The 26,698-nt window shown below is 32.0% G+C and overlaps 4 protein-coding genes and 1 long non-coding RNA gene across 6 annotated transcripts in view; 3 read left to right on the top strand and 2 right to left on the bottom strand.

The window, feature by feature from the left end:
* The window catches only part of LOC115890300 (ADAMTS-like protein 3), a 1,070,176-nt gene that overhangs the window by 280,651 nt on the left and 762,827 nt on the right, over positions 1-26,698 (bottom strand). The gene's annotated exons all lie outside the window — the stretch shown is intronic.
* LOC115890320 lies at positions 1,409-4,268 on the top strand. Its single transcript, XR_004051621.1, has 2 exons — positions 1,409-1,596; positions 3,997-4,268. It is a non-coding gene; the product is annotated as an uncharacterized LOC115890320 (long non-coding RNA).
* On the top strand, positions 6,380-9,632 carry LOC115890319. 2 transcript variants are annotated; one of them, XR_004051620.1, is made up of 2 exons: positions 6,380-6,466; positions 9,267-9,593. XR_004051620.1 is itself a non-coding variant. In XM_030910496.1 (2 exons), the coding sequence occupies exons 1-2, from the start codon at positions 9,199-9,201 to the stop codon at positions 9,630-9,632; spliced, it is 378 nt and encodes a 125-aa protein (XP_030766356.1). In that variant the 5' UTR covers positions 9,117-9,198. The 2 variants fall into 2 exon arrangements, 1 of the variants encoding a protein (XP_030766356.1); XM_030910496.1 differs by lacking the exon at positions 6,380-6,466 and adding an exon at positions 9,117-9,210 and having other exon boundaries at positions 9,267-9,632.
* Positions 9,644-11,286, bottom strand: LOC115890305 (cuticle protein 16.5-like). The gene is made up of 2 exons (XM_030910482.1): positions 11,256-11,286; positions 9,644-10,856 (listed from the first exon to the last, which is right to left on the bottom strand). The coding sequence occupies exons 1-2, from the start codon at positions 11,265-11,267 to the stop codon at positions 10,278-10,280; spliced, it is 591 nt and encodes a 196-aa protein (XP_030766342.1). The 5' UTR covers positions 11,268-11,286; the 3' UTR covers positions 9,644-10,277.
* On the top strand, positions 21,471-23,473 carry LOC115890306 (cuticle protein 16.5-like). Its single transcript, XM_030910483.1, has 2 exons — positions 21,471-22,277; positions 22,769-23,473. The coding sequence occupies exons 1-2, from the start codon at positions 22,266-22,268 to the stop codon at positions 23,324-23,326; spliced, it is 570 nt and encodes a 189-aa protein (XP_030766343.1). The 5' UTR covers positions 21,471-22,265; the 3' UTR covers positions 23,327-23,473.

The following is a 26,698-nucleotide window of genomic DNA, read 5'->3' as shown; positions in this document are numbered from 1 at the left end:
TATTTATTTTAAAAGCCGTATACAAAAGGGCAGACACAAAGATCGTGGCTAAATCAGTATAGCTAAATCATATATACGATTATATTATAAATATATTTTTTATGATTTCAATAACAGATATCATTTCATATCATACATATTTTACATTCTGCCTCACTATTTGTATCTGACTCGTCCTATTTATATTGTATCTGAGTCTTCCTATGAGTCCATAATTAAACCGTAAATTTTTTGTAGACTTCATGTATTATGTTTCAATTGACAACGCGGGGAGCGTTTCAGGAAAACGCTTATACAAGGTGCGTCTTAAAGTGCAAATATTTTTAGGGGTGATATATTTCGACCCCAGAAACACGTCTATGAGTCTTTTTCACAAAAAAAGATGTTGAAAATCGTGCATTTTTTTAAATTTCCCTGTATATTTTAGCAAACTTTTTAGAACTGCCTGTTCACCGCAAATTTACCCACGGTATAATTATTTCTTAACCTACCATGCTTACAGTTTTATATGTGTACGGCTATGATACTAAAAGCATGGATGCAAATACAGAAAAAACAGGTAGCTCGCAAAATTGTTTAAAAATAAATCAATTTCTTTTTAAATTTCCAAACTTGAATAACTCGGTTATTTTAGACTTGTTTGGAAAACGGTAAAGAGAAAGTATGTTTCTTTTATAGAGATCTACCAGCTCTGAAAATATTTGCACTTACTCAAGACTCACACTGTAGAGTAATATCGGGCTTCTGTTAACTGTCTACCGCTGATTAACCCACGATTTTTTTGTCTGACCTTTTGCATGCGGCTTTTTAAACATATAAACATGACATTCCACCAAACGGCACTCTCGACGGGGTTTCTCAAAATTTCATGCCCTCTTTCGCGTTGTCTGTCGGCATTTTAGCCACGAGAAAAATGTCTGCTAACAATTTTCCACGTTTCTTAATAATACATAAAAGCTATTTTCGCAATTATAACTCGTGTACCTTATAATATTTTTAGAGTCAAAATTTCACCCTTTCGATAGGCCACCCCCGCTTTAAGCCCCGGGATGGCGCTGGCAGACATGACTATTTCATAATGGCACCACAAAAGGATACTTCACAAGAAAAATTAGCCATGTAACATGTAACGATGATAAGGTTTTTTTGTGTAGCCAGCTCTCTGTCTAAAAGAATATCATTTTCTATGAAATAAAGAAAAAACATACATTTCCCGTGAAACAGGAAGCCACCGAAACTAATTGAATATACGTTAATCAATCTCGATTTATGTCATATAATAAAACAGCAAATTTGTTTTTTTCTCTGAAAAACAAAAATTTAAAATACATTCAAAAAATATTTGTTCCAACAACACTTGTCAATATTTAGAATAATTAATTGATGCAAATGTGCTTAATCAGATTTTAGTTATATTTTCTTCGTGGCTGTTTTTGGCGGATGGTGCCGTAGTGCCAAAAACAGAGATCGAAGGCCCCAGTGCCCAGGCCCAAATTACTGGTCCTGATGGTAGTGTCATATCATCTCAGATGCCCGGAGGACATATTGCTCAAGACCGTGTGCCCAATATTATAGAAACAGCTGGTCATTTTTTAGGTATGAGTATGAAAACTTAACTACTAATTTAAATTAGCTATAAATATACCATGTCCACCACAATCAAATAATGAGAAGATTGTCTCATAAAACTCCGTCAAAAACTTTAACGAATATACTACTTAATAAGTGGCGTGGAAGTGTGTGTATAATGTATATGTTAAGGATAATACGCGAAATTAGCTAATTCGCGAATTAAGCGGTTAACACACGGATTATCTAAAAACGATGGGAATCTGTCTTAGTTTCGCGTATTATCCACCGCAAACAGGTTAAAACGCGAACCAACCAAACCAAACCAAACGATTAGTATTACGATACTAATCGTTTAATCGGACCCACTCTTAGTCAAATACAAATACAAATCCATATAGACAAAGGATACGTCCTTTGTCTATATGGATTTGTATTTGTATTTGACTAAGAGTGGGTCCCATGGGACCCTCCACTGCGGCCGCGAGGGCCTATTGTGGCTCAGTTTCTACAAGCTCTTTAATATAAAAAGTGTTAAAGTTCACCCTCAAGACCCAGCCTTTTAACATAGGCCGTTATGTCTCCTAGGTCTGATAGGTCTAGCATGGGTTTGCCAAACATATCAATGGTCCTGTTACACAAAACGTATAACGTGCTTCATTGTTTCGTCATCCTTCATACAGAGTCGGCATTCGGCGTCTTCCACCAGTCCCATCTTCTGTAGGTGGGATCTGAGCCGGCAGTGGCCCGTGTACACTGCAGTGAGTGTACGTACTCTATTCCTACGGCCTTTAGGAGTTCTCCTGTTCTATGTTTGGATGGCCCTGCTAGGATTTTCTTGGCATGTTCCATCGCGTCGCATCCCTAACCCATTCACAGAGCCTGTCTCTTACGAGATTTTTTGGAACGCTAAGTGTCGGTTCTGGGCCCACAAATAACGAACCTGCACCAATTTTGGCGAGAGAATCAGCACGTTCATTTAAAACTAAATGAACAAGAATATTATGTCACAATTTAGGACTTTTTAATATCATTCATGAAACTCATTTAGCTATTAGATTTGGAGGTCTCAATAGAATGGTGGTGGAGCTAAAAAAATATAAAAATATTATGCAAGAAAGTGTGTCCATTTATCTTAGCTTATGCACATCATGTCTAACGAAACAAAAATGCATGAAAAAGAGACTGGTGGTTGAAAAACATTTTGAAATGAACAGTCGATGTCAAGTAGATTTAATCGACACGCAGTCGAATCCTGATGGCCCGTATAAATTCATATTAGTCTATCAGAACTACTTAACTAAACAATTAACTTTGTACAATTGAGACTAAAATCGAAAACAGCTAATGAAGTGGCCTCAATGCCTCAACCATACTGGATATATTTTGTATATTCGGTGCACCACTGGTCCTTCCCCTTCATAGAGTAAATGGTATTTGTATTTTTTTGTAAATAAAAGTGTATGTAATAAAACGGCCACTCATTTCTTGCACACGCCTATGAATGTGATATTAATTGTTCGCTTAACATATTATCCGGCTAATTCGCGAAATAGCCAAGTGTTCACATATATAACCAGTCATATTGTATAATTGGCGTTCTAACCGGATAATTTGCGAACATTTTTAAAAAAATATTTGTTTCTTTTAGCTTTAACCGACTGTGATAGTTAATTCGCATTTTAACCGGTTAATTCGCGAATTAGGTAAATTCGCTTATTACCCGTAACATATACATCATAACTCGATCGACATTTTGAATCGAAAGATCTCAGAAGTGGTAATTCTTAGGGAAAAAACTGTAAAAACATTATTGTAGATAATTTTATAATCTACAATTTTGGTCCGATCTATTTTTTTGAAGAAACTTACCGTTTGCGAAAAAAAAATCCAAAAAACCAAACATTTTTTACATTTGACGTTGAATAACTTTTTAAGAAGAAGTGGAATCGATGGTGACTTTTTTCTTTTACTTTATAATGGCTAACCCAAGGTCTCTACCAAAATTCAGCTTTGTCGGAATTTTGGTAGATTGAAATGTTTAATTTGACCGGAGCAATAGTGTACTTAAGAATAAAGTATTAGGATTATTAAAGTAATTTAATTAGTAAAATTTGTTGCCGTCCAACTGTCAAGTCAATATAATTATTATACAAATAAGAACTATATACGGTCACTATAAATACGTATCCGTTATTTGATTAAAGTAGTTGTTGAATATGTGCTTCCATATTATACATTAACTAAAAGAACTGACTTGGGAACTGGTTTTGTATGAGATCTCATAACTTTTTGTAGTGAAAGAACTGCGTTGCCAGGCTTAATAACTAGTAATAACTATGTAACTTTCAGTAACTTCTTTTGTGATGTTTCTAGTTCTACAACAGAAAAAGCTTTGATTTTCTTTTTTAGATAAGTTTATTTTAGGCCCAGTATACCGAACACTCCACCCCCCTGCCCATGGTATGGAGGTACAAGAGAATATTGATGGGTCGTTCGTGGGACCTGCTGTACAAATGGATGGCAAAACATATGTCAAACACTCATAGAGCGATGAGGAAACACAGCAATAACCATAGAATGTCAGTCATTCTTATCGTAGAATATATTAATCCTTTATAATATCTAATGTTTGCGTTGAAATAAAATTAAATATTGTTATTACATACTAAATAGAAATATATAATTTGTTAAATTGATTGAGAAATTCTATTACTTTACGAGGTTCTCATCATTAATTTATACGCCTAACTGTAGCCGTTGTAAATATATCTAAAAAATCAAATTCGGGTTAGTTATACCATATAAGACAAGAATGGATGGACCGATTTTATTGATTAGTAATTTGTTGGATTCGTCTTCGCCTCGAGAGCAAAATAACTATTAAAATATCCCAAAAAATCACACAAAAAATTATACAGAATATTTATTAGATTTGGAACTCATCCTCCACCATTTTCCGCAACTAACAGAGGTTACGTCGCACACTGGTTCAGATTCAAAAAAATCGCCGCATAGGGGTCAAGAAAAAAATTTCGAAAATTTCAACCATGATATTAATTTCAACAGATGATGGATCCATTTATTCAAATTTATCACGATCCACTTTATAATTGTTATAAAAAACGTACAGGAATGTTCGTTTCGTTAGATTTTGTAGTTTAAATATATCAGTTATTTGCTGATAATGATTTAGTGTTGCTAATATATTTTGGTTCTTAGTTCAGAGACTTGGAAATAAATTAAATTATAATGGATTTTGAAGACCAAGGTAAGTACTTTTTAAGAGAATTTTATTAACTTAAATATTTTTTTTATGAAGCGAGTTGTTACCACAAACATAGTAGAGCGTTTTTTTTTGAAAAAAATTAAACTTTGAAATTGCGTATCTTTAGAACTCCGCAGATCTCCGCTTCTGTATTATATAATTTTTAAAAGGTATTATACCAAGTTTAATTTACCATAAGTATCTTACCCCAAGAGACCCCGAGGTAGATGATATTTAAATTAGAATTTTAAATTGACCAGTAGTCTGATTTTTGTTCCATGGATAATTTCTTAATTATATTAGTATTTTTTGAGTAACTCTGGAGTGGTAATAGTGTGACTATAGAGACTCACATGTTCCTCCCGTACTCTATTCCTTTTATTTTTAGGAACAATAAGCCGCAGATCAATATGTGAGAGGTTTTTGAAAATGGGTTTTAATTATTATTATATTATAATAATAATTATATGATATTATATATGAAATTATTTCATTTTTGTGTGATAATAATATTCCTAACATATTATCGAAAAAAATCAAATTGAAAATTTTGTTTATAAATGGTCAGAAAAGTGGAGGAAATGTAATTATACTTGGAGTAGTTTTATTTCTAACAATTGTCTCTGGCTGAATAAAAATTTACTTCAAATGGAAGAGAATCAATCTTTTGATAACCCTAGCCCTTCAAGAAGAATTTTTTTTTCAGAATTGTCCAAGGCCAAAAAAATAAAGAGACCAAAGGTATATATTGCCAAGGAATTAATTTATAATACCTTACAGAAAAAAACATGTTTTTTTATTTACATAATGCTGCAAATATTGCATTATTGCTTTTAATTAATGGCAAAGATTAAAAATCAATTTATTTCTAGGAATTACAGATTCTTACACCTCTGAAGTTCTGGCATATGCTACAGTTTCTAATTTAAGGAAGGAACATAAAAATGAGACGGCAAAAGCAGTCCAACTAAGGTTTGAATTTCCAGAGAAAGTAGTCGCCACTTTTCATCAGGAAATGCCTAAAACATTTACCCCTGAAGAAGCTGTGGCTTTCTTTCTGATTAATGGGAAGCAGGCAAAAGCACAGTATCAGAACATGCGCTTAGCGGCTCAGTGGAAAAGTAAATATTTTTTTTCCGCATATTCTTATTACTATTAAAATAAAATTTTTCAATTTTAGAAGCAAATATATATCCTTCCTATCATGAGGTTTTAAAGGCTAAGAAAGAATTAATTTTTGAATGAAATTCATAGAAAATCCCCCTTTTTTAATATTTTTATACTAAACAAATATAGTCTGAAATGTATTTTGTTTATTCCTTGGACTATTTTTGTCATGTAAATAAATCCGCCATTAAACCTAATAAGTCTAGAATTTGTAATAAAATTAAAAATATCCTATGCGCCACTTTTTGGCAATCTGAACCACTGTGCGTCGAGCACGATTATAGCTCATTGATGTCCACTGCTAATCAGTGATATATCAGATATTATAGAGTAGAAAAAAAATTAAATAGCATATTCAAATCTAGAAAGCTTTTCAAATATCAATCATTCCAGATCATTTGGTCTATCAGTCATCTGTACCACAAGATTTACACAAAGAAACTCTCACTTCATTATTAGAAGGTACGAAGTTAGCCAGGCGAGCTAGTTTAGTATATTTTACAAATATTTTGTTTTAAAAAATGTCTATACCTATGTGGCGGATTCATCTCGCCACTGCAAGAAAATCTACAAAATAAAATAGTTATTTTTAATCCAAACGGAAACTACTTGTCAGAAGTTAGGTTTACCGATATACAAATTTGCCTATCGAACAAAAAAATGCTTAACGTATCGGAAAGTTTATCTCTTCCCGTCGTCGGAAGCAAAAAAAATACAAAGAATAAAGAAAACAAACTATTTAAAATATTTAAACTCAAGTATTTGAGAACACTTTAGTTTTTTAAAACAGATAGGTATTACAAAAATCGTTGATGTTCTGTTAAAATGACATTATATTAAGTTAAACTTCAAAATTAACAATTATTACCTGATAACAATTACTTAATAAGGTAAAACCAAAATGCCCCAAACTTTCTGTATGATTATTTCCCTAATCGTGAAATGGACCAATCAGCTAATCTAATTTTTCGAATAAATTTTGTTTAGATAAGTGATTAAATCCCAAGACCAGTTTAACCGCGATTATTTTTTCGGCTTCCTTTTGGGTTTTCTTTTTGTTGTTTATCACTAATTCTGAGAGATTTTGGCAACAGTTCATTTAAAAACATTGATTTACAACTCATATGTATGACTTAATAATGATTTTAATCGGTGAAAACCCCTTATTCGATATTATTTTGAACAAATAAGTGGAGAAAAATACGTCAGAATTTGATATGTTGACATGCGAAACCATAGATAAAAGAAAATAATCTTCTATTTGCGAAACGGTCATGTTGGGATGCATTGTTGGGATGCGTAACCAAGGTAGCAGAAGCACAAACATTACTTACGAGACGTCATTTTGAAATAAATAATTAATATATAATTTTTTATAGTTAATAAAATTCTTATAGTTATTTGCTTCATCCTAAGTCATTCATTCTAAGTCATTCATTCTAAGTCATTCAGGAAATCATCTAGCCGTATATCACTCAACCTATAAATTTAATTGATTAAACTACCCGAATAATTTTTTGCATAATTTTGCTTTTTAGAAAATAGTTTCATGAACAATAATTTTAGAATATTATTGTGCATTCAACTATTTTCCAAGCAAAATCACGCGCAAAATATATTTGAATAGTTTAATCGATTAAATTTATAGGTCTCTTATTGATATAATATATGATTATTTTTAATTTTTACGTATGTTATGTTTATTTATGTTATGTTCTTTAAAATCAAAGAAGCGATTGCCATACATTACTAACATCTACAGATGCATGAGCAATACATTTATTATAATGAAAGAAGCGATAGCCTCTAAAAGAGGCTTTTTTAATGCAATCTGATAAAAGTAAATGTATTGCTCATTAATGCTCATGCATCTGTAGATGTTAGTAATGTATGGCAATCGCTGTAGGTGTATGGCAATCGCTGTAATCAGGTAGTATATATAGAGTATATTATCAGGTAGTAATTGTTAATTTTGAAGTTTAACTTGATATAATGTCATTTTAAAGGTATGATTCCGAAGACGGCGACAGCGACAAGCAACCGCGACAGACTACAGCGACACCTGTAGTTACTGTGTTGCGACTCCTCCGATCTTTTAGAATCAAATGGAGTAACGTCGGAATCCGACGACCGGTGTCGCGCGACAGTTTTTATCCAACATGTCGTCTAAGCGACCGACGACGCTACCGGTATTTGTCCAGTACTGTCGTGTCGTCATTCATATGCACACCCAGAATTTTGACAAAATTGGAAAATTATAAAAATAATTTGATTAAGGATAATTTTTATGAGTAAGAAATAACTTCTTTCCCGAGGTCTGTTTTTAAACAGAGGCAAAAATGGGTTTTCTTCTTTTCTTTCCAACAAGTAACAATAATATTTCGTCCCCTTCATCATCTTCCATCAGTAATTCAAGTAACACATTTTTATCAATCACGTAATCAGACATTTATTAATTATTATAACTACTTCGCGAACGTCATTTAAACACTGACAACTCCATCGTAGATCTCGCTCATATTGTCGCCGACATCGACAATGAATGACGACAGCGATAAGCGACACTGTCGCCTGTCGTTGTCGTATGTCCCGGTCGCTTGTCGCTGTCGCCGCCTTCGGAATCATACCTGAACAGAACGTCAACGATTTTTGTAGACGTATCTGTTTTAAAAAATTAAAGTGTTTTCGAATAGTTGAATTTAAATATTTTAAACAGTTTTTTTTTATTCTTTGTATTTTTTTTTGCTTCCGACGACCGAAAGAGATAAACTTTCCGAAACGTTAAGCATTTTTTTGTTTGTTAGGCAAATTTGTATATCTGTAAACCTAACTTCTGACAAGTAGTTTCCGTTTGGATAAATGCAGAAGTGTTTATAAAAAATAACTATTTTATTTGATAGATTTTCTTGCAGTGGCGAAATACACATAGAGGATTTTTTGGAGATATTTTATTTTATTTCTCCAATTCCCCCCCGAAGATCTCCTAAGAACTATTAAAAAAACAATAAGTAATTATATTTGTTTAACCAATCTGGCAGAATGTTTTAATGTGATTGTTAATTAACAATAGCAGCTACGGTATTATGTAATATAATCATTGTGAAGACAAGGTTAAGGTCTAAGGTACATATATAAAAATCCCGACATCTTTCAATTGTATTTTAAAACATAAAAACCATTAAACTTGAAACATCATGTACTTTATAGTGAGTAAAGTGATTTAATAAAATTAACTTTCGTTTTATATTTAAATCATTTTTAGATATTATTGATGTGTTGTTCTGATATAAATGGTGCCTTAATTTCTTCTTCTACTGAAGTGATACAAGATACGAGTAGTGATGATAGCATTTATAGCAAATTGTTGACAAAAAATCGCATAATAGAAGATGAAGCTTCAGTATATACAGATAAAGTACCTGATTATGGTTCAATATTATCAAATTATGGTTCACATTATATGGGGAATCCGCAGTATCTTAAAGACTTCAGAAATGCCCGGCATGGAAACTACAAGAATTCACCTATAATAACTCCTAAACATGTAGGAGATGATTTACATCATTACAGTAATGTATTCTATGATGACGGTTCATATATGCCTCATTTAGTTATTCAAAAATACTAAATTAGATTCTTTCACACTTTTATAATACTATTTTTTGTTTGTCAATATTCGGCATTTTTAAATTACTTTTCTTTAATTACTTCGTATAAATTTTGATTTGGATATAATAACCAATATAATTTATATAATAAACAAAGTCATTCAATGATATCACAAAGAATGCTGTGAAAATAATTAAACAAAACTAAGCTTTTATGAAAGCTTGGCATCAAACATTTAAATTAAGTTTTAAAAAAGCTTGACTTTATGTTTACCACTCAAAATATTTTCTTCTTATAAAGACAAATTTAATAAAATTAATAATATAGTTCTTTTATCATGCATGAAGCTAATAAATATTTTACAATAAATTTGCTAAAGTTAGATATGATTTTCTGTAGGCAAACTGTAAAGTCTATGATAATATAGTTAAGAAATACAAAGAATTTCAATACAATATAATTGTTTATTATTCATTTTTGGCATTTTTGATAGGTACAATAATTAAATAGATTCTTATAATACTTGATTGTGGACTCGGAAGACTGAATTTGAAAAAATACACTGCTACGTACATATAAATAATATATACAAATAGACTGATTATATACAGTATTCAGTTAGTGATGACACAATCTCACTTAAATTATTTTTTTCAAATCCTCCCTAATAATGATAATGATGAGGTTTGTAAGATCCATCATCGTACAAAGTTTCGCTGTGGTCATGTACGTATTGGCCTTCGTAACCGTTGTTGTCAACATCGTAATGGGCTACAACTGGAGCAGAGTAAGCTACAACTGGAGCAGCGTGAGCTACAACTGGAGCAGCGTAAGCTACGGCGGGAACGGCATGAGCTCCGTGTCCAGTGGAGATGGTTCCGGAGGGTCCAGCTACGACAACACTATCGTGTTTGTAGGCTGAGGAGTGAGCAACAACGGTAGAGTGAGCTGGAGCGGCGTGAGCTACTACTGGAGCAGCGTGAGCTACTACAGGGGAAGAGTAGACTACAGGGGCGGCGTGAGCTACAACTGGAGCAGCGTGTGCAAGAACTGGTGCGGCGTGAGCTACGAATCCTGGGTGCTCTTCGTGTACGATTTGACCTCCTGGGGCATGAGCGGAGATTACACTACCTTCAGGCCCTACGAGGGTGGTTTTGCTGCTGGGTCCTTGCAGGATGTGGGCGGATGGACCTACCAAACCGGCACTGCAGGCGGCCACGCAGGCAAAGAAAGCAACGACAGCCTAACGATAATAAACATGTATTGAATTTATTATGTTTTACGTTATAAAATAGAAAAATTATATCTAGAAGTTTATAATGGACTTTTATATTTAATTTTTAAAAGAAAAATAGCTTTCATGAATATTAAAAGCAGATCTTAACTTATTTATGTTTTGATATTTCATTCCTTTATTTCCTTGAAATTTTAAAAAGTTTACATATGCAAATTAAAAAATTCATAAAAATAATAGTAAATTTTAAGTACTTAGTAGTAAATTTAAAAAGATAGTAAAAGTAATAAATAATAAAATTAATTGTCAATTGTCAACTATATTTTTTAATTAATAAATAAGTATTATTCACTTAAAAAATCTTCTGTTAAAAACATTTCTAAAAAAAATCATAGAAGTAATACTTACAAAGGAATTCATGGCTACTTGTTCGTTATGTGTAAACGATCAATTGATACCTACAGTTTGCGGTTTGATTCTTTTATAGTTAAAATGACGACCTTGCCCTCCAGATTGATCTTAAAATCCGGGTTAACGCAGTACAATATTACTATTCATAGTAAAAAAACGTATCAATAACTGATTTAATAGTTTTCTATATTTTTTTTTGAAGGGTTCATTAAACCGTCCTTATAGAGGTGAGAGACTTAGACGTCTCCTTTAATTACGCTTTTATTAAAACATTTAAAACTATTTGCAAAAAATGAAAGAAAGTAATGTTGCAAATATAAAAAGATTTAAAAATAAAACTTTGCAAGTAATTATACAGGATGAGTCTTAAATAAGTGCAAATATTTTTAGGGGTAGTATTTTTCGCCTCCAGAATCATACAACATAAAATCTTCATGATAGATTAAATGAGTAGATTAAATGAGTAGATTAAATTTACACGAAAGAAAACCCAGAAAAGATCGATTGAAATCAATTGAAATTTTTAACATAAAATATCTCGGTTATTTTAGACTTGGTTATTTTGGACTTGAAAAACGGCAAATTATTGAATGCAGTGTGCATTCACCAATTAATAGAATACTTAAATGCTCCTGATTTTATCTAGTCTGTTTTTTTTATGGGGATATGTTTAAAACAGTGTTTAAAAAACTCGATCAACTATTGTCGACAACATGAGAGAAATTATTGTAGCTGTTTCTCGAGGTAGAACTCTATATATGCCTTTTAAAATGAAAATACCCTTTTGAAAAGACAATCGTTTTATGCAGTTAACAGGAAAGGAAGCATTTTGAGTATTTGATTTCATCAAGCTAATTTTTGTTACATAGTTATAGGTTTATATCTAGTTTTAATTTTGTATTAATTAAAATATGTTTTAAATGTGTATCTTTTGCGTTGAGTATTTTACTCAACAATTATAATTTTTGTTAAATTAACAAAAGGTATATCACACAGCCCACAGATTTTTTCAAATAATAAAGATATACTGACACAAAATCATAAAAATTAAAATATCTAGGAAAATCTTTGTCTGAGGGAGGCAACCTTAATAATATTTTGAAGATATATAAATTCCTTATTGAAAACCGAAAAAATACTAGGTCTACTGGGTGTTATTATGGGTGTTATACCATTTAAAATAAAGGAGTAACTTGATTTTAAAAGTTATTAATGTTCCATATTAATTTTGTATCACCCTATATAATTTTTCGGATCAAATTTCAATTTTGTTTAGCATACAATGATTACTGTAATTAAATATCAGGCTATACAAGGTCAACTAAAATTTAGGTAGTTATCGAAATTTAAAATTTACTCTTCATTTTCACAAAATGTGAAATATGTCAAAATCCTTAGATTTTAGTTATATGCTTCTTTAATAAAACTTACCTTTATTTTTTTCCTAGAATGCGAAATTCAATTAATATATAGATAAGGTGTTTCTATTAGAAAAAACACAACTTTGATGTGCAACTTTTTTAGGGACACCCTGTATAGTTCTATATATTTTTATAAAATGCTTTCAGTTAACCTACATATGCTGCCAAAATTTCATTTCGATATAAATTATAGTTCTCCTTGGAGCTTCCGCGGCGTATGAGAGGCCTAACCACCCTGTATAATATTTCTTTTTTTTAGATCAATTGATTTAAATAAAAGCTTTAAGGTCTTATTTATATCTCAAATACATATTTAGATTACTTAAGTGCTAAGTTCATCGGTAGCTAACTGGTATTGCATCAATGCAATCAATGCAGCAAAAAATAAGAAATTCTATTTTTGTGTGTCTAATGTAGATAGAGGAACTGAGAAGTGTCTAATCAGTGGCGTAGCCTAGGTTAGAGGCGCCCGGGGCGAAGAGCCTCTAGGAGAGAGGTTTGCCGCCCCTACAGAATCCGTCCGCCGCCTTTATAACAATTTTTGGCGCCCCGTAGGTACTTGGAGTGTAGCCGCCCGGGGCGGCCCGCCCCCTCCGCCCCCGCCTTGCTACGCCACTGTGTCTGAGGAACTAAAAATTGAGACACGTCTGGTTACCAGATTAAATCAGTCAATCCTCCGATATTTTGGCCATATTGCCGGGAGTGGCACCTCAATTGAGAGACTGATGGTTGAGGGGAAGGTCGAGGGAAGACGATCACGAGGAAGGTCACCTAAGAGGTGGGTAGACCAAGTCAAAACCCTAGTGGGCCACAGCCATAGAGAAATATAAAATAAAAGAGTTGTCATTTCCATAGTCAAAAGTAGGCAACACGTTTAACGAGGATCGATTGTAGCGCACCCTTGAGCCCTAACTGAACTAATCGAAATATGACAGACCTTATCGGTAAAATAGGTATCTGCATTGCCTACCACAAAAAAGGCGGGCTGTTTAAATGTGAATATAAAATTTTATGTATTTTTAAAAATATTACGAAATTAAAACTGCAAAATTATAATGAAAGTTTATTTTTAAAAACGGAATATTTGAAAAGTATAAACTATTGTACACTTTTCAAATGCTTACAGTTAAATGCTAAATTAAATTTGATAATATAAAACATATATGCTGAATTAACTTCGAGGGGTAAACTCCTGACGAATTTCTGTACACTAATGCCAAAGTAATGCCAAATAATTTAGTACTAATACCAATAATGCCACGAAAATGCCAACATCTTGTACACCACCGAAATACACCAGCGGTTTACCCTTCGATTTACCTATAGTATTATAAAACGTATTTAACAACGCCACTAACAAAGCATATAAGATCGCAGGGTTTGCAATCTATGCTATTATAACAGATAAAGATTTAAATAAGACATCATCAAAAATTAATTCACCTTTAAGTTGGATTTATAAACTCAGCAGTCAGCAGTTGAAGCTCAGTTGAGGTAGCAAATGTTCAACACTATTAAATGAAGGCGCAAATTTATAGTCAGTTCGTTTTACGTTCACAGAGTTCAGAGATGGGCAATGTCTTTACATATCGAACTTGCTTTGCATGATACCCTTTCCTGGATCGTGTTCAAATCACATCATCGGCTGAACAAAATATTACATGATGACGGCAAAACACAGCACAAAATATAAAGTTCAAATCATAGAGAAATATAAGGTCTCTGGTTCCTCGGGAAATAAAACTTCGTCCATAATTTCTGTACGCACAAACACAACACAAACAAACAAAGTTTATGCTACACAAAATAATAACAAAATTCCAAAATTCAAAACAAAATTGTAAACAATTGCAAAACACAGCACAAAATATAAAGTTCAAATCATAGAGAAATATAAGGTCTCTGGTTCCTCGGGAAATAAAACTTCGTCCATAATTTCTGTACGCACAAACACAACACAAACAAACAAAGTTTATGCTACACAAAATAATAACAAAATTCCAAAATTCAAAACAAAATTGTAAACAATTGCAAAATACAAACAATTTGCTGTCATGTCACTTGTCATTCTTGTAATGACACGTGACAGGTAGCAGGTGGCGACGCTTTGGAGCCCTAACTGAACTATGCAACATTATGGCCAAGTTAGACAACCTTTCAAACACTCTTTTATTTTAGTTACTTTATGGCCACAGCCTCCCCGAAGCTTCACATATGGCGCAGTGTCGAACAACTTGGTGGTCCGAGGAAGTGAGGGGAATCAACACATGATGTCACCATACTCTCACGTAAAGTGAAGGACTGAAGAGAATGGATTAATTTAGATCAATATTTTCTATTACAAAATATTGTATTTTAGAAATAATGTGTTCATTAGTTAAATTTTGAGATCCACTTGCTCACTAAATATAAATAAAAATATAGAACTTATAGGATCATCGCAAAGTAGCTTATGATCACCAACTTTCATGGTTGGGACACCCAACGGTTGGGACACCCAACAGTTGGGACACCTAAAAGTATTGTTATCCTTTCATAATACTTCGTCGTAAAACTTTTTGATAACTTTGTATATAAAATGTCCGAATTATTAAACAATTTATATTTTTTATGCGACGTAAATATATAAAAGCTACAAATTATATTGATTCAATTATTTAATTAGATAAAATTATGTTCTTATTTCTTCCTCATTTCAAATTTATATTTTTTTTAGTTGTATGTATATAATTTTGTTAATTCCAAATAATAAAATTACACTCCCAAAACATGATTTAAATCTTTCGATAGATTCAAGTACAAAATTATTTCCCTATTTGTTAGACTAAGGAAATAATTGGCAGTCTAACAAGGTTATTGATTCTTGTATAAAATATTTGACTCGATAAGCAACAGTATCATTTGATCAATATCTAAAATCAAATACACAACCATGAACTCCTTTGTAAGTATATATTGATATAGTAAATAGATGGGTGTTTTATATGAATGATTAAATTATTATTTTTTTAAAATTATTGTTTAGGTTGTCGTTGCAGTCTTTGCTTGCGTAGTTGCTTGCAATGCAGGCGTACTTGTTGGTCCCTCAGCCCATATTTTGCAAGGACCTAACAGCAAAACCACCCTAGTAGGCCCCGAAGGTAGTGCAATTTCTACTTATGCCCCAGGAGGTCAAATTGTGCACGAAGAGCGACCAGGATTCGTGGCTGCTGCCTCACCCATCGTAGCTCATGCTGTTCCAGTTGTAGCTCATGCTGCTCCAATTGTAGCTAAAGCTGCACTAGTTGTTGCTCACTCTGCTGCATCTACTGTTGTAGCCCATTCTTCTGCTTATGAGCATGACAGTGTTGTGGTAGCTGGACCCTCCGGAACCATTGCTACAGGAAAAAATGCTTATGCCGCTCCAGTTGTAGCTCACGCCTCCGTTGTTCCAGCAGCTCCAATTGTAGCTCATGCTGTGCCACTTGTATCCTACACTGCTCCACTTGTTGCTCACGTTAATATAGATAACAATGGGCATGAAGGCCAATATGTACATGACTACAGTGAATCATTGTATGATGATGGATCCTACAAACCTCACGCTTACCATCATTAAGTTACGTAGTCCTAGAGATAATAAGATTGTTTTTAGATGTTATTTTTAAGTACTGTAAAACTACATTGTGATAATATAGAAAATAATGACACTTTCTTAGTTTGATTTTATTAATATGAATAATTTATATGAAGAATTTCCACAGTGGCGACTGGTGAGTTCAGACGGAGACTGGGTATAGCATCTACAAGAAAAAAATGATATACTATTTTTCTCGTTTATATGGTAGTAATGACGTTATTACTATTTCATAGTATAAAGCGTAACGTAAAAAATCATCATGCATTCAATTATATACTTTAAAATAATAATTTTTAGTGAATGCATTTCTGTGTGAATTACAAATTTCATCTAAATATTAATTTTTGACATATGTATTTTAAGTCATGCATTCAATTATACAGGGTGAGTCTTAAATAAGTGCAAATATTTTCAGGGCTGGTAGATCTCGATAAAAGAAACATATTTTCTCTTTACCATTTTTCAGATAAGTCCAAAATAACCGAGTTATTTAAGTTTGAAAATTAAAAAAATGATTTTTTTTGAAAAAAATTTGAGTCACCGGATTTTTTCTGTATTTGCATCCCTTTTAGTGCCGTAACCATGGAGTAAAGCCGTAACTATGGTAATATCAGAGAATAAGAAATTATACCGTGGGAAAATTTGCGGTGAACAGGCAGTTCAGGCCACAGGCAGTTGGTATGTTCCTAATTTGTTGGTATGTTCCTAATTTGTAATTGTATCCTAATATGACATAAATTAGGATTGATTGACGTATTCAATTGTTTTCGGTCACTTCCTGTTTTACCGGAAATGACTACAACTTTTGATTTTTAAATGGCACCCTCGGTATTTTTTTACTTTATTCCATAGAAAATAGCACTCTGAATAGAATGACATATCATATGTCAACTTTTGACATTTTCGCATATTGTTTATTTGAAATTATAACTTGAGGTTCGTAACGAAAATTTTTTTTTTTGACTCGAAATACCAAGTGTGTGGTATCAAATTGTTCGTAAAAAAATGCTTTTTGCAAATATGCTATTTTAATGATTAAGAATTAGTGTTTTTAACATAGCAATAGCACTCCAGATTGAAATTTAAAATACAATTTTATATTAAGCGAGAATGTCAAAAGTTGACATATGATATGTCATTCTATTTAGAATGTAATTTTGTATTGAATAAAGTAAAAAAATACCGAGGGTGCCATTTAAAAATCAAAAGTTATAATTATTTCCGGTGAAACAGGAACTGACCAAAAACAATTGAATACGTCAATCAATCTTAATTTATGTCATATACTAACATACCAAATCTCGTTTTTTATCTAAAAAAATAAAAAAGTTATAGGGGGGCCACTTTTGAGACGCACCCGGTATAATGCTCGGTATAATGTCAAGGTAATATAGTCTATTCATGTCAAATAAAATTTTAGTCACGTGATTAATCTTGACCGGCACAGCGCAGCGTTGCTCACTTTTACATACTTTCTTTTAATCAAAATATTCTAGGAAACAAAAATAAATTAATTGAAAAATATAGTGTGTAAAGAATAAAACGTTGGAATAATTTGTATTTTAATTTAATATAACTTTATAAATAAATAAATAAAATATCCTAAAATACCTTATTTCAAAAAGTACAATTCGATGGAAAAAGAAAAAAAAACAGCTGGGGAATGACAATCGATGATGATTTTGGAGAGGTCAAGCTCTAGACGATATTTTCTTGGCCCGTACTCTTTTTTATTTTTTAATGACGCTTATTGCCAGTTGCCTTATAAGATTGTAATTTATTTTTACATTGAGTAAAATTATTTTTAAATGGTGTCGTTTAAAATTGGAGAAAAAGAAACTGGAAATAGATTTGTGTGTCTGGTCATCATTTTTTAATCTTTTTATATATTGATTGTCATTTCCCATATCGATTGTCATTTGACGCCGCTTTTCTTCGGTCATACGGTATTATTCACATACTCTTAGTTTTTTTCCATAATGTTTAAAAAGAATCGGTTTTTATATGTTCTAAGCTACTACAGATTCAGTATCTCTTTTTGTTTGGAATGTATGAAGTCGTTTGATTTATCTCTAAGGATTTATCACTCTATATTATATATTTCTATGAACACATTTTTTATAATTAATCATTATATTAATAATTTAATTAATCCATTTTTCATTGTTTTTTTCCTCCGCATTCTGTCTATTACGGGTGTAGATAAATTATACTTGATATATCTTATCTATTTCATTAGTAATTTACATAAAGTGTGGGCGATAGTATTTGTAACAGTGGAATTTTGACCATTCTTAAACAATATCTTCAATGAAAAACAACAGTATTTTTTTATTCTAAATTAAACATATATTTGTCTTTTCATGGCATGCTAGATTTATGACATTGCTATTTTGCGTCCCATGTTCCATAGGTGTTGGTTAACCTTATCCTAAAAATTTCCGTTTGAATAATATTCGATTTTTTTTTAAAACGGGCATTTTTAAAAGTATAGCCGTTAGAAACCTGTACCTTTTTGTCTGAATCGATAGGTATTTTAAGAACAAAAAAGAAGAATGGTTGTAAATGGCCTCTCTAATTTTATTCATTTATACCGATGGTAGTCATAAACATAATAAGTATAAAAATGTAAGGGGATGGGTCCCCATGGGTTGAGGCGGAAATATGGCACTTTTTTCTAGCGGAAATATTGCACAAACTCGCGAACTTCCTCTACTCCGTTTACCTAGGTGAAGCACAGATGAAACATTTATGAAACCTCGCCCTAATGTCTACAATTTACCAAACAGTTATGTCAATGCTATGCGATTACTAGTCTTTCTTACGTTATTAACAATATTTATACTCAAAACTTGTTAAAAATAAAACAAGCCATTTTCAATAGAACTTTTTTTTAAAACATGAGCCAACAATAAGTAAACATTAAATAGTTAAACATGTTTATCGCTTTCACAAATATTTCTTTTACATAAATATTTCTTCGACTTCTTTTCTTTACTAACGAGAGGGAGTAGTGAAAAACACAGATTAACAATTTTTTAAAGCATTGTGGCGATACACAAACATTTTTTAGATTTTGAGTTTGGTATGTAAAAAGAGGACTTTTTCAATATATAAGAGAAAAGAGGACAGTGAGATCAAAAAGAGGACTGTCCTCTGGAATAGAGGACGGTTGTTGGCAACCCTATATAAGTCTGACGGGGCTTTCGTGATTGTCAATGACAGTTAGACATGTATTTTCTATGAACTTATAGTATTATTTATCATGTGACTATCATTTCAAATCCTGGAAAATAAGAGCAAAAATGTTGTAATTTTTGCAATTTTCAAGATGCCGCCAGATTCATTTACCAATTCCGTAAATCAGCCAGACTTGCTCAAATGATACGTTAAATATCAAGCATGATAAAATAAGGGTTACTGATTTCAAAAAATGTGTCAAATTTTTGACTCCGCAAATTTTCAGCCAGACTGAATTTCCTCCACTTGGGATGTACCTGTCTATTATTTCCATTAATAAAATGATTGACACTAAATATTAAATACTTATGAGTGGGAGTTATAAGTGGACTAGTAGAATAGTAATGTCTATATTTTATCTGGCAAACCCATCCGAAAATTTTAGCCACACTTCCAAATTGTTATTTTATATCACCATCCAGAATAAACATATTCACCGCCTGGGAAAATAAGTGCAAAAAATACTCCTGGACCAAAACAAAGTGGCATTATATAAAAAATTCTTAGGTTAACTACAAAAGTCTAGAAAATTTAATATTAGGTATATCTCGGATTATAAAATTAAAATCAAAAATATAAATAAAATTTATAATAATTAATAAACACAAAATTATAATAACACCAAAATTTAATTTTCAATAACTAAAATTTTAATTATATTCAGTCAGTTTTTATTACCATATAATTTTATCGTATTAAAAAAAATTCTTTCAAGGAAATTTTCTATAAAAATACTTTGCCGGAATCGACAAAACAAGAATCAAAATATTCGTTCTGACGTTTTTTTGGCTGTCAAATTCTTTTTAGAAAAACAAACAAAAACCTTCTGAATTCCTATACGGTTCACAACGATGAAGTAATACGAATATTAATAATAATAATGTGTGCCACGCCACGCCTATTTGACAGACACATTTCACTTCCTATCTTGAATTACCCGTCATCTTTATTAATTACAATCAGGGTTGGATTCGTAGTAAATTAATAATATAAAATACAGCTGAATAATGTAAATATAAGTAATAGAATAACACAGACTTTTTGCGCTTTTTCAACTGCGTGAGGTTTCCAAACATTGATGTATAGAATGTTCAGTTATCGTTCAATGTTACGTCATATATTGTCGAACTCTCTCGAATTGCTAACCAGATGAAATAGATTGGTGACGTCATTACGGCATTCCGTAAATTACTACATATTCCATTTAGTAATTGTCATTGTCATTTGATTTGGGGTTATAAGTTTATTGACGGACATCGATTAATGTCAAAATTAAAATTTGATTATGGTTGTAAAACAACATTTTTTTTTATCACAAAAATGCCTCAGAGATTTTACCAAAATTACCATTTTTACCAATTGCTAAGCTTATAAACTATTTTTCTCTGGTAGAACACTCTTGCCCGTGGACATCGTATATGAACTAAGTACAATGCAAAGGCATAATATTCCTATGTAAAATACAAATTGATAGCGTTTGTAAATAATATAGCGAGTTGCTGATGGTTTTAGAAATAGGAATTTCAACAGTCCTAAGGATTGGAATTAAAAGGACTGTAACTGATGAAGAGTTCAAGAAAAAATGAATAAATGCCGAAAAAAACGGAACTCACTCAATCAATAATATAGGAACGAGTATAGGAACGTATTTAAATGTTTTAAATAATATGATATGAATGGTGCTCGGTGGCGTAGAGGTACAGGCTCTCGTCTACCAATCTGAAGGTAGTGGGTTCGATTCCCACACCCGTCATTTCATCAGTTATAAAAATAGTTTGGGTACCTAGGTCGACTCAAATGAGTACTTGGGATTCACAATCCTGAGGTAATAATAGGCGGTTGAAGCGTAGTGCTAGCCACATTACCTTCCTTGTTACCGAACGGCTCTAGTATGGCAAGCTGTACCTTGCTACTCCCAAGGCGTTAAACGCTATATACGGGAGCTATTATTATTATAAATAATATGAACTGATCTCAGACACACCCTAAAACTCATATGACAAATAATGGTGACGTAACAGTGAACGATGGCTGAACAGTCTTTATATACTTTTAATATGGCTTTCTAATTATTGTACCATTAACCTCGAGGTACATGGCACACGAGTCATAAAAATACCGATTCAAAATATGATAAAATTCGGGGACAAAAGTGTATACGTTAGAATTAAATTTTAAATTGATATATTAAAAAAAAGTTTAATTATTATATACACTAAGAATAAGTTAAAAAGTTTGAATTAGTTATATTGCCACAAAAAAACAATTTACTAATAAGCACTAAAACATACATATCACGTAATATACAAAAAAGTAATGAAATATAATATAACAAAATACAAATGCAATCACTCTTTGACAGTTTAAAATACTAGAAATTAAAATTGTTTGAATACTTTAGTATAATATATTAATTTACTATGGGTACAATATATGCAAAAGTGAATGTGGCAAAGCCAGAAATAGATACTTAATATTAAGATATCATTAACCCATCCTTGATTATTGTGTACTTTTCGCAAATGCACCATTTATAGAAACACGCCCTAAAAATGACTTAATATTTTCACAGCTTCAAGTTCAAATAGTTCTCCCTTTCTGTTACTCTTAGTCAAGGAAATAATTCCCGGAGATTTAGGGGGCAAGGCTATTGATTTATGTATAAAAAGATTTTGATTGTCGAGTATCAGCATCATTTGATCAGTACACGAAATCAAATAAAGAACCATGAACTCCTTCGTAAGTATATTTTATATTAATACAGTATAATTACTATTAAAAAATACTATTGGATAAGAGTAAATTCTATTTTAATTTTCACTTTTTTTTTTATTTTATTTGTGAATAGATATTTTATGAAATTCTGCGTACTAGTGACATCTGACAATTGTTAATGATTATTAAAGTTTATATAGATACTTATTTATACAACTTACTAAAACATTTAAGTTTGTAGATTTTACATTTAATTATTAAAATAATTGTTTTTATTTAAACAATATTTTAATACATATTATAACATTTATTTATTCATTAAACGATTAGAACCAAAGTGGGACAAATTTAAAATCAAAATACTATTTTATCTCCAAAATGATGTTCTAGAAATATGATTTTTCTGTATTCTAGGAATTAGACTATAATATTGAAGAATAAATATGGAGAACAAAATGATACATAATTAAAATAGTAATACTATTTCATTAATTTTATTTCATTTTTATTTATAGGCTGTCGTTGCTTTCTTTGCCTGCGTGGCTGCCTGCAGTGCCGGTTTGGTAGGTCCATCCGCCCACATCCTGCAAGGACCCAGCAGCAAAACCACCCTCGTAGGGCCTGAAGGCAGTGTAATCTCCGCTCATGCCCCAGGAGGTCAAATCGTACACGAAGAGCACCCAGGATTCGTAGCTCACGCCGCACCAGTTTTCGCACACGCTGCTCCAGTTGTAGCTCACGCCGCCCCTGTAGTCCACGCCGCCCCAGCTCACTCTACCGTCGTAGCTCACTCTTCAGCCTATGAACACGACAGTGTTGTCGTAGCTGGACCTTCTGGAACTATCTCAACTGGACACGGAGCCCATGCCGCTCCCGTTGTAGCTCATGCCGCTCCCGCTGTAGCTTACGCTGCTCCAGTTGTAGCTCACGCTGCTCCAGTTGTAGCTTACTCTGCTCCAGTTGTTGCCCATTACGATGCTGACAACAACGGTTACGAAGGTCAATACGTACATGACCACAGCGAAACTTTGTATGACGATGGATCTTACAAACCTCATCATTATCATCATTAGGGGCCTATGCGTGTGTTATAAGTGAGGTTATTAGTGTCTAGTGTGAATTTTGGGTAAAGGAGATGGAAATACGTTATGTTTTACAAAAGGAATGGGTTTTAATAATCGATTCTGTAAATATGTATTATTTTGTTGATGAAATGAAAAATAAACCATACATTATTAACTATTGCAGTTTCATTACTCAACGCGCACAATACTTACATCCTATCAATAACTCATAACTTTACGAAATATCAATTAATGGGAATGACAAAAATATTCTTCTGAATTTTATATACTAAATTTTTTATCGAATTAAGAGTCAAAAAATAATAAAAATATATCTAAAAAGATTCTTTAAAACGTTTTATACGCAATATAAAACCTGTTCCCTAAGAATCTGGATAATATTAAAGACATGATATTCATAAAAGGAGCGATAGAAAAAAGTGACAATAAAAGTAATAAGTAAGATAGCTATTCAGTATATAATATGATGTTTTTCAAAAAATGCTTAAAATATAACTTTCATCTTTCTAGATTTTTAAATCCAGTATAAAAGAATATAGAGAGAATTTGAAAAGATATACAGTGTGGTCGACTAAGTATGCAGCATATGGGATTTTTATATTAGAAGCCCTATCCAAATGGCACTACTTTGAAAAGTTAGTGCATATAACCATATCAGTGGTATTCAGAATGAGTGCAAGTCAAACAACCTACAGGGTAGGCACAAAAATACGAAAATCTTTTAAGAGGAAAGTACGTTTACTTGTAAGAATATTGAAAAATGGCATTAGCAAAAGTTGTTTGAAATTGAAAGATAAGCCTAAATACAAAGTCGCAGCGTCTTATACGGAAAATGAAAATTTATCAGAAAATTTTAAAGCGTCCTCTTATATAGGCATATTTCTGATGTTCCTTGTATACTGGTATTGAAATTAACTAAAATTAGACAAGTGTTGTTTATTTTCCCATTGACTGAGCTAAGCCTTAAAATCTATAGAAGTTTTTTCAGATACTTTTTACTAATTCAAGCTCAATATGTGAAAAATAATTATACAAAACTTGCAGTTCATTCGTTTTTACCTGGAAACCCGCCAAACTTACATACGCTTTTTGGTCTACCTTGTATAGGTTGGTTGACTTGCAATCAGAAGAGTTTTGACTCGCTCGACAGAAGCAATATTAGGTAAATTTGAGATTATTAATTAATCAAACGCTACTCATTTTAAATGAAATGAAGGAATCTGTACTGGAAGGAATGAAAGGAGTGCCGTACTCTGCCTGGAATTCACAAGTAAAAGAGCACGGCAGAGAAAATCTTGATCACTATACCAAAGAATCCTATTATGCTGTTCTGAACTTTAATAAGAGAAAAATAATAATAACACAAATACTGCCTTCCTACCAAGGTCTGAAGTTTATCACACTTAAAACATTCATAACTGAAGAAGTTTTTGCTGCAGGTACTGAGGTTCATAGATTCGGCAGCTAGAGTTGATATGTTTGGCCAATATCTTTAGACGACGAGTTATACCATTCTTTGGTTTTGACTGTTCACTAGTTTGCTTGTTGTTGAAGATATTCGCCCAGGTACAGTTGGAAATTATTAGTACACACAATAAGGCCCTTATTGTCACACTAAGTCATACTAAACCAAAAACATCGGCACGAATGAATAGTAAACGATTGTATTTAGATTCAATTTTAAACTAGAAATTATTCACAACATAAATCGAATCCATTAATTACATACACATGTTATACAATATAATTCTCAGATGAAATAAAATAAGGAAAGGCCAACAGAAACACAAACAAAAATAAAATATATAACAACAGAATAATAAAATATATATGCTTTAGTTAACATTAATTAAATAATGAGAAAACATTTTTTTTTTCATTTTTTTCTTTAATAACATTCCTTGGTAGTCTAAAAGCAAATCAGCGCGGCTATAATTTTTTTATTATTCGTTTAATACTTCAACTCCTATCTGGTTTTTGCTCTTTTACTCTGACTCTATGTAGATCGAAAACAACAACAAACTGGTCTTGTACCAGTGGCGGAACTTTGTTAGTTATTCAGTATTCATTGGTGCTGGACCCCTATTTTTAATATAATGTGCACGTAGATTTGATCTGAGAAATCAGATTTTTGAAAAATCTGAATATTTCTTCTCAGAAGCCGAAATCTCAAAAAAGAGAATAATTTTTTTCGTAAATAACAACGGAGACTAGCTTATCAGTGGTTTTTTACTCAAACAAATTTGTGTAAACAACAAAATATAACGTTTCGGGTAGGGTTTCCAAACCGGGATCCCGGAATCCCGAAATCCAGGTATATCCCCGAAACCCCGATATTAAATCCCGGGATCACAAAAATCTCAAAAAATATAAATGCCCAATCTAAAAGGATTCTGCATTATTACACTTTAGTCTTTCAAATATCATATTTTATCTATACTATACTTTATAGCAGAACGAAAACTTATATTTTCATGTTTGCTATATTTAATTTTTTTTTCAACAAGAATTGCACTTTTTTATTACTAAATATGAATGTTACTTTGTTTTTAATATTTTAATAAAGCTCTTTTTTCATTTTTTTATATGTAGCTGCAATTTTAAATGTTAAGCATTTCCTTAGATTATATTTCTCATTGTGATAGTCAATCTCGGGATTATAGGTCCTTATCCCGGGATTTCAAAATGGGATCCCGATCACGAAAATTGGAAACCCTATTTTCGGAGGCTTTATCCTCCTATCGTCAGAAGCAAAAAACAAAACAATTTAAAATATCTAACTCCTTCGCCAACATTTTTTTTAGCACAGACCTATGGCACAGACGATAGAGATATGCCTTAATATAATTGTTGATGCCAGACATAATATAATTGTTGACGTTCTGATATTGACATTAGAAATGAAAAAAAGAAGAGTTACCTAATTAGGTAAGGTATTAATGAGAAATATACAGGGTCCGGCAATAGTGCGTCGGGCATCTGTAGCTCCTAGAAAAAAGGGGGGAATTTTGTTTAGGTGCAAACGTAAAGAATGTAGGTACTAGGATGTATTTCAGGAAAATATTTTAACTTCTACAGGGTGGCTCAAAAAGTGTGAGTGGATCGGGATTATTTTTTTTAAATGGAATACGCTGTATATTATTGCATTTTTGGCTTCCTTTCATATCACTTTATATAATCCTAAGATGTGAGTAAATGTATTTCGATAATTTCAGAGATATTAATTAAAAAATAACAATATATTTTTTTCAACCTTTAAAAAAATCGTTACAATACAAGAACTGTCCCGAAGTCAAAAATATAGATAGTCTATACTTACTTTGCTGCGAAGATCGTAATCATAATCATACAGGGTGTTCA

This window comes from Sitophilus oryzae, unplaced genomic scaffold (genome assembly GCF_002938485.1).
Source record: "Sitophilus oryzae breed Bouriz unplaced genomic scaffold, Soryzae_2.0 scaffold_860_pilon_pilon, whole genome shotgun sequence".
NCBI lineage: Eukaryota > Metazoa > Arthropoda > Insecta > Coleoptera > Curculionidae > Sitophilus > Sitophilus oryzae.
This window is presented reverse-complemented; position numbering and strand designations above follow the sequence as displayed.